At 43.1% G+C, this 8,621-nt stretch overlaps 1 protein-coding gene across 1 annotated transcript in view; it reads right to left on the bottom strand.

Moving 5' to 3' along the window:
• Positions 1–3,964: 3,964 nt before the first annotated feature.
• The window catches only part of LOC144806007 (uncharacterized), a 45,409-nt gene continuing 40,752 nt past the window's right edge, over positions 3,965–8,621 (bottom strand). The window contains exon 3 of the mRNA XM_078672465.1: positions 3,965–7,324. Within this exon, the coding sequence (XP_078528591.1) occupies positions 4,330–6,603 (2,274 nt within the window). The 5' untranslated portion in view covers positions 6,604–7,324 and the 3' untranslated portion in view covers positions 3,965–4,329. The remainder of the gene's footprint in view (positions 7,325–8,621) is intronic.

Below are 8,621 nucleotides of genomic sequence, written 5' to 3'. Positions count from 1 at the left end.
GACATCGGGGGGAAGTTTGTTCCACAAGGCAGGTCCAACTGAGGAGAAGGCCCGGTCTCCTTGTCTGGATTTCTTTGTGGCCGGGGGTTTTAGAAGGGCTTGGTTGCTTGAACGAAGAGACCTACTGGGCTGATATAGCTCCAGGGATTGAGACAAGTATTTAGGACTTGCTCCATAAATGCATTTATGAACCGTGCAGCAGATCTTAAAGTTGATGCGCTGCCGTATAGGGAGCCAATGCAATTCCTTCAGCAAGGGTTTAGAAGGAGTCCTAGCTGGTGCACCCATGACCAGTCTTGCTGCCGTGTTCTGGACCACCTGCAAGCGACCTACCGCATCAGTATTTGCTAATGTCAGCAGGCCGTTGCAGTAGTCCAGACGACTGGTCACTAATGCCTGCACAAGTGTCTTTCTGTAGGTGGCAGGGAGATATGGAAAGACACGTCTAAGTAGGCCAATAGTGTGGAAGCACATTCCTGCGATGTAATTGGTGTGTTCCTTCAGGGTCAGCTTTTGGTCCAACTTCACCCCAAGATTCTTTACATGATGTTTAGATGTAGGTGCTGGGCCGAGATCTATTGGCCACCAGGCAGGGGTCCAAAGGATACTTGCTTTGCCAAAGAGCATGACCTCCGTTTTTGTTACATTACATTGGAGGCAGTTCATCGCCATCCAACGTGACACCGCCCTCATACCCTCAGCAAAGTTCTCCTTGACTTTAGAGTCAAGGGAGCTGAAAGGGTAGAGGAGCTGGGTGTCATCAGCGTAGGAAATCGGTGTGAACCCATACTTCCGCACAATCTCAGCAAGGGGGGGCCACATATACATTAAACAATGTAGGGCTAAGGCATGAGCCCTGTGGCACCCCCTTCGTGAGCCCCCTGGAGATGGAACGAAAGGGGCCCAAGCTGATAGATTGTGATCTCCCGGAAAGGAAACTCTCCAACCATGACAATGCTAGGCCTCCAATTCCTACTCCCTGCAAACGGCTGAGAAGGATGTTATGAGACACGGTATCAAAGGCTGCAGACAGGTCCAACAGCACTAGAATCATGGAGCCACCTCTATCCTGTGACATTTTGATCTGATCCGTCACAGAAAGAAGGGCTGATTCAGTGCTGTGGTTGGGCCTGAACCCAGATTGTGATTGGTCCAGGCCCCCTGTCGCCTCGATAAAGCTGACAAGCGTTCTTCCCTTAGCTCTGCTCGGCTCTACTAATTTCTTCACCTACCCTCATGCAACTCAGTTCTTCACCCACCCTCTTGCAACTCACATTCTTCTACCTTCTGTCCTGCACCTCTAGCTCTTCATCCCTCTTTTTGCATCGTCTCACCCCACCTGTATTCTCCATTCAGCTTGTGTCACTTTCCTCCCACGTTGTCTGTTCTCCTTTCCTTTTCTCTACCCCCTTCCTGTCCTGTCATTCCCATCTTGTATTTGTTCTGAGAGGGAGAAAGCTCGCCCTGTTGCTACCTGGTTTTTCATCGTCCATGCACATGACAGTACCTTTTGCCCACACCACAGCCCCTGATGCTCTTGCCTCCTGACTTCTATCTATTCTTTGTGGTGGGGAAGCTAATTGCACTATTGGTGAAGGCTGAAATATATATTTTCGTTCCACAAACACCAACATGAGTGGGATTGCCAATAATCAATGCCTGATGCCAAAGAATGAACTTTGACACAATAGGTCAACAGAGTTTACTTTTGATTTTGCATATGAAACAGTTTTAGAAATTGACTGGACTGCTTTGTAAAATGAGTGACTCCATTTCATATGTGACATCTTCAGTCCTTCCTGTTGTTTTAGCCAACCTCACTTTGCGTGTGAGGGAATTTGAATCCATAATGTTTCAAAAGCCAAGACAGACTGATGATTTTACATGACATTGAGCCACTTCCCAGTAGTTTAAAAAGCAAGATAAAATGCTTTTTGATTTTCTATTTTTCCCCCACCCAGTCATACTTTTTATTTAGGTTTTGATTTAATATGTGGTTTGAAAGGTGACATTTTGTTCATGATAATAACCCTCTACTGATCATCTCCACATTTGCAGTTTTCAGCAGGATCATTTGCACTAATATGGCTTACATCTCTTCTCGGACTGCATTCTCAACTTGGATTGCTCTTCTTTTCAGAATCCTTAATCAGGGCGATAGGGGAAGGACAGAGATGACCTTGCAAAGGCGAATCCCATCCAAAAGCTAATGGACAAACGTCAACACTTTTAAAAAACAAATGAGCCTGCTGACAAAACTTTACCTAAATGTAGTTTTAGCTGCACCTGCCACTCCTCGTGTGTTGACCAGCATTAGCAGCGTAACATACCTCAAGAAACACAGGAAAAGTTCTGTGCTAGGGCAAATTAACCTCCTTAACCACACACTCAAACTTTTCTTCTGTGGAAGTGTCCCTGCTCAGAGCCGTGCTGCAAGAGAGCAGACACAAGCCACACTTTATGTTCTGCCATCTCAGGTCAGCCCATCATACATTCTGAGAGCAGTCACACTGTCAAGACAGGAACCCCCTCTAATGCCACCTGTGCCAGACTCCCTGCTGAGGGCAGTCACACTGTCGAGACCGGACCCCCTTCTAATGCCACCTCTGCTAGACTCCCTGCTGACAGCACAAATTATCTTGAGTTTAGGGGCGCAATATCATTTCTTTAAAATCAGCAGTAAAATACCAAAATCCAAATCATTTTTTTATTCTAGTACATATCTTAAAAACATGCCTTTCTTTTTAATATGTAAAGCTTAGTCATTATTGTGTACATTTTATAGCATCGTGATTGGTTCTACCTTTATATTATTTTTGTGCAATCAATCTTTTTTTTCATTTCTTTTGTGGAACCATCATGTCAATATTCGGCTCTATTAGCCATCAAAAAATCATCGTCCAAGAATGTAAAATGGTGATTTTGCTTAACTATCACACAACATTTGGCTCAGTGACTTTTATAAATGATTCCTCACTGTCCTGAAGAGAAGCCGCGTGCTTACCCTGTCCATCACACAGCATGCAGGTTGGAGACTTTCATTGATAATCCGTATCTGGTGAACAGACACTGTGTGCTCAGCCTGGCTATCTCACAGCTGCAGCTCTGAGACCTTCATTATAGATCCTGCACTCTTCTGAAGTGAAGCCTTGTGCTCACCCTGGCTATCTTACAGCTGCAGCTCTGCGACCTTCATTATTGATCCTGCACTCTTCTGAAGTGAAGTACTCGGCCTGGTTATCACACAGCTGCAGCTCTGCGACCTTCAGTGTTGATCCTGCACTCTTCTGGAGTGTGCTCGGCCTGACTATGACACAGCTGCGGCTCTGTGACCTTCAGTGTTGATCCTGCACTCTTCGGAAGTGTGCTCGGCCTGGCTGTCACACAGCTGCAGCTCTGTGACCTTCGTTACTGATCCTGCACTCTTCTGAAGTGTGCTTGGCATGGCAGTCACACAGTTGTAGCTCTGTGACCTTCATTATTGATCCTGCACTCTTCTGAAGAGAGGCTGACGTCTTTGAAGCTCTGAAAGTTGACAAAAGATCTTCACACATTTACTGCAATGACATGGCTTTTCCCGTGTGTGTTCGCTGATCAGTACTTAATATTGAATATTCATAAAACCTACTTCAACATTCACTGCACTTGAATGATTCCTGTGCATGTTTTCTGATGCCGTTTTAGACCAGATATATATATATATATGTATATATATATGTATATATATCCATTGTCACATTCCTTGCACTTGAAAGGTTTTCCAGTGTGTATTCGCTGATATTTTCTTAATATTGATGATTCACTAAAACTACTTCTACATTCTCTGCAATGGTATGGTTTTTCCACTGTGTGTGTTCTCTGATGGTACTTTCGGTCTGATAATCGACTAAAGCTCTTCAGACATTCATTGCACTTGAATGTTTTTTCCCCGGTGTGCGTTTACTGATGAATCCTTAATGTTGAAGATTCACTAAAACTACTTCCAGATTCACTGAACTTGAATGATTTTCCCCTGTATGCGTTCTCTGATGCTGTTTTATGTCTGATAATCGAACAAACCTCTTCATACATTCACCGCACTGGTAGGGTTTTTCCCCGGTGTGTGTTTTCTGATGCTGTTTTAGGTATGATGATTGACAAAAGCTCTTCACACATTTACTGCACTTAAATGACTTTTCCCCTGTGTGTGTTCGCTGGGGAACACACAATCCTTAATGTTGAAGACTGACTAAAACTACTTTCACATTCACTGCATTTGAATGGTTTTTCCCCTGTGTGTGTTCGTTGATGAATCCTTAATGTTGATGATTCACTAAAACTACTTTCACATTAACTGCACTGGAATGGTTTTCCCCCTGTGTGTGTTCGCTGATGCCGTTTTAGGCTTGATAAATATATAAAGCTCTTCCCACATTCATTACAATTGAATGGGTTTTCCCCTGTGTGTGTTCGCAGATGTTGCCTTAATGTTGATGAATCACTAAAACTTTTTCCACATTCACTGCACTGGAATGGTTTTTCTCCAGTGTGTGTTCTCTGATGACGTTTTAGGTTTGATAAATATATAAAGCTCTTCCCACATCCATTGCACTTGAATGGGTTTTCCCCAGTGTGTGATCTCTGATGCTCTTTTAGGTTTGATAATCGAATAAACCTCTTCTCACATTCACTGCACTGGTATGGTTTTTCCCCGGTGTGTGTTTTCTGATGCTGTTGTAGGTGTGATGATCGACAAAAACTCTTCCCACATTCACAGCACTTAAATGGTTTTTCCCCTGTGTGTGTTCGCTGATGATTCCTTAATGTTGCCGAATTCCTAAAACTACTTCCACATTCACTGCACTGGAATAGTTTTTCCCCTGTGTGTGTTCGCTGATGAATCCTTAATGTTGAAGATCGACTAAAGCTACTTTCACATTCACTGCACTTAAATGGTTTTTCCCCTGTGTGTGTTCGCTGATGAATCCTTAATGTTGAAGATGCACTAAAACTACTTTCACATTCACTGCACTGGAATGGTTTTCCCCCTGTGTGTGTTCTCTGATGCTGTTTTAGGCTTGATAAATATATAAATCTCTTCCCACATTCATTGCAATTGAATGGTTTTTCCCCTGTATGTGTTCGCAGATGTTTCCTTACTGTTGATGAATCACTAAACCTTCTTCCACATTCACCGCACTGGAATGGTTTTTCCCCAGTGTGAGTTCTCTGGTGACATTTTAGGCTTGATAAATATATAAAGCTCTTCCCACATCCATTGCACTTGAATGGTTTTTCCCCAGTGTGTGTTCTCTGATGCCTTTTTAGGTCTGATAATCGAATAAACCTCTTCTCACATTCACTGCACTGGTATGGTTTTTCCCCGGTGTGTGTTTTCTGATGCTGTTTTAGGTGTGATGATTGACAAAAGCTCTTCACACATTCACTGCACTTGAATGGTGTTTCCCCTGTGTGTGTTCGCTGATGATTTCTTAATGTTGACAAATCACTAAAACTACTTCCACATTCACTGCACTGGAATGGCTTTTCCCCTGTGTGTGTTCGCTGATGAATCCTTAAAGTTGAAGATTGACTAAAACTACTTCCACATTCACTGCACTGGAATGGCTTTTCCCCTGTGTGTGTTCGCTGATGATTCCTTAATGTTGAAGATTGACTAAAACTACTTTCACATTCACTGCACTGGAATGGTTTCCCCCCTGTGTGTGTTCTCTGATGCAGTTTTAGTCCTGATAAATATATAAAGCTCCTCCCACATTCATTGCAATTGAATGGTTTTTCCCCTGTGTGTGTTCGCAGATGTTTCCTTAATGTTGATGAATCACTGAAACTTCTTTCACATTCACTGCACTGGAATGGTTTTTCCCCAGTGTGTGTTCGCTGATGCTGTTTTAGGTGTGATAATCGATTAAACCTCTTCACACATTCAGTGCAATTATATGGTTTTTCTCCTGTGTGTGTTCTCAGATGGTATTTTAGGTCTGATAATCGACTAAAGCTCTTCAAACATTCACTGAACTTGAATGGTTTTTCTCCTGTGTGTGTTCTCTGATGATTCCGTAATGTTGACGAATCACTAAAACTACTTCCACATTCACTACAATGATATGGTTTTTCGCCAGTGTGTGTTCCCTGATGCCGTTTTAAGTTTTCTGGTTGACTAAAGCTCTTCCCACATTCATTGCACTTGAATGGTTTTTCCCCTGTGTGTGTTCGCTGATGATTCCTTAATGTTGAAGAGTAATTAAAACAACTTCCACATTCACTGCAATGGTATGGGTTTTCCCCTGTGTGTGTTTGCTGATGCTTCTGGAGACCTGATAGCTGGCTAAAGCTCTTCATACATTCAGTGCACTGATATGGGTTTTCCCCTGTGTGTGTTCGTTGATGTCGTTTTAGGCCTGATAACTGAATAAAGCTCTTTACACATCCAGTGCATTTGAATAGTTTTTTCCCTGTGTGTGTTTGCTGATGGGGTTTTAATATTGATGACAAACTAAAGCTCTCACTGCATGTGTCTGAGACTTCTCTCTTGGTTAGCGTCTCTGGCTCTGGTATATACTTGTTTACATCCATTGACTGTACTTCCTGAAGGGCCAACATGACTGATAAAGCACTTGTGTTATTCTTGCATTCCCTGTATGAGTCGTATTTTGCACGTTTGTTTTCCGATTAAAGATTACAGTGCAATGGTCACCAACTACTTCCCAATCTCATAACGTGTGTAAGGCTTCTTCGTGGGCGATTGTGTCTTTAGACTGGATAATGGTTCTGCAAGCTTGCGGGTAAAGATTCCTTGTCCTTCTGGTCGGTGCACACTGGGACAGTGCTCTGTATTTTAGACAGCAGAACCCCTATTTCTTTTAACCTTCAGTTGTCTGACTCCACTCCGTTGCGCTTTTCAATGGTTGCTGTGAATTGGTCTGAAACAGTTTGCAATACACCTCTAGCACTGAAAGGTGGCCTGGTATTATTTAAGAAAGCAGAGCACTGCTGTAACCACCTCATACCGACCTAATGATCAAAGCTGTTATTGGACATGTTTACACAAGAGGATGTTTATCAGTGTTGTCTTAATTTTCTAGAGGTTATTTCTTAGTTTTGAGGCATGGAGGTGCACAGCTGAGACTCGTGGAATCACTGAATTTCTCGTGTCCCTTCTCCCTTCTTTCAGGATGTCTCAGTTTATGTTCGGGTTTGGCTGGCTCTGACCGCACTTATATTTTCCTGAATACTGGAACTCAATATTTCGGACTTCGTCTTTGCAGATTTACAGTGTTATCTTCCTTATTTTGAAACATTTCGTACAATCAAAGATTTTTTTCTGTCAGATGTAAAAAGATTTCAAATTACTTAAAGGGAAACATAACGGAATGTGCACACACAATTTTTTATTGATTGTATAAATATCTCTTGATTACCATTTTTGAAACTTATGAAGGCATATTTAACCATACACAGAAATTTACATAAAAGTTGCTTTGAATATGTCACATCGTAATTATTCATGAGTAAGTTGGTAAAAAAAAAAGGGCCCTCGCATAGCACTCATACACTAGTTACAGCTTTAGGTAGTGGCAAATGGTCATGGTTTAGTAAAACAAGAACAGCTCATTGAGTAAGAGATGCGAGATGGATCAGGAAGACTCGAGACAGAAGGGTGGACATCAGGATGTTGCGCCATAAATCAAATATTGCTGCTCGCAGAGGTGCCTGGCTTCATCCACTACACCCACAATATGCAGTAGAGCAGCAGTTTAATGATTGTATTTACTTTGTGGTTTTACTTCTCTCACATATATTTTTAAGTTTGTCGGTATTATCCACTGGGGTGGGAGTTTCCCAGCTGGACAAGGAGATTGAGCTTGGCTGGTCTGTTGTTTAGTTGTCCCACCTCTAACTTTAGAGCTTGAGATAGCATGCCTGCTATGCCTTTGCCCTAAAGCAAAGGGGGGCAAACATTTACACTGCTTTCATAGACCTTGGATACGTACTTTACAAGTGACAAAAGCAATGTTTTGGAAAGTGGCCTCTGTGCCGGACACTAAGAGGTGGCTGCATACTCCCCTGCACTGTGCACGAGCAGAGACCAACACACTACACATGCTACTCTCTAGAGGAGTGGGGAGAATGGGTGGGGCGGTGGGAAGGTAGGATCTGCTTTCATGGTTTCCCCCACTCTTTACTAGTGTCATACTGTATTCTGACTAGTCAGCGTCAGATCCTGCTAATCAGGACCCCACTCACTGGGCTTCCTTCCTAAATTGGCTATGGTGAGTGCCTTGGTACATTCCTTATTGGCTGCTGATGTACTCTAGTAAGTCCCTAGTATATGGTACAAGGTACCTAGGGCCTAGGTACTCCAGGGGACCCTCCATGGGCTGCAGCATGTGTTATGCCACCCATGAGCTGCCACTCCATTAGCTGCCATCATTAGATCATATGGTTTTGAAACCGTGTCCTACACCGACGACACTCAGTTACTTGTCACCTGTGACTCCGATCTCGTCAGCACCCGGCTTCGCTTTAGGAGTTGTATGACCCGAATAAATGAATGGATGAGCGCCAGCAAGTTACAACTGAACAGCAACAAGTCCGAGATCATCTTGTTTGGAAGAGCT

The sequence above is a fragment of the Lissotriton helveticus genome, assembly GCF_964261635.1.
Source record: "Lissotriton helveticus chromosome 1_1 unlocalized genomic scaffold, aLisHel1.1 SUPER_1_unloc_39, whole genome shotgun sequence".
Lineage (NCBI taxonomy): Eukaryota > Metazoa > Chordata > Amphibia > Caudata > Salamandridae > Lissotriton > Lissotriton helveticus.
This window is presented reverse-complemented; position numbering and strand designations above follow the sequence as displayed.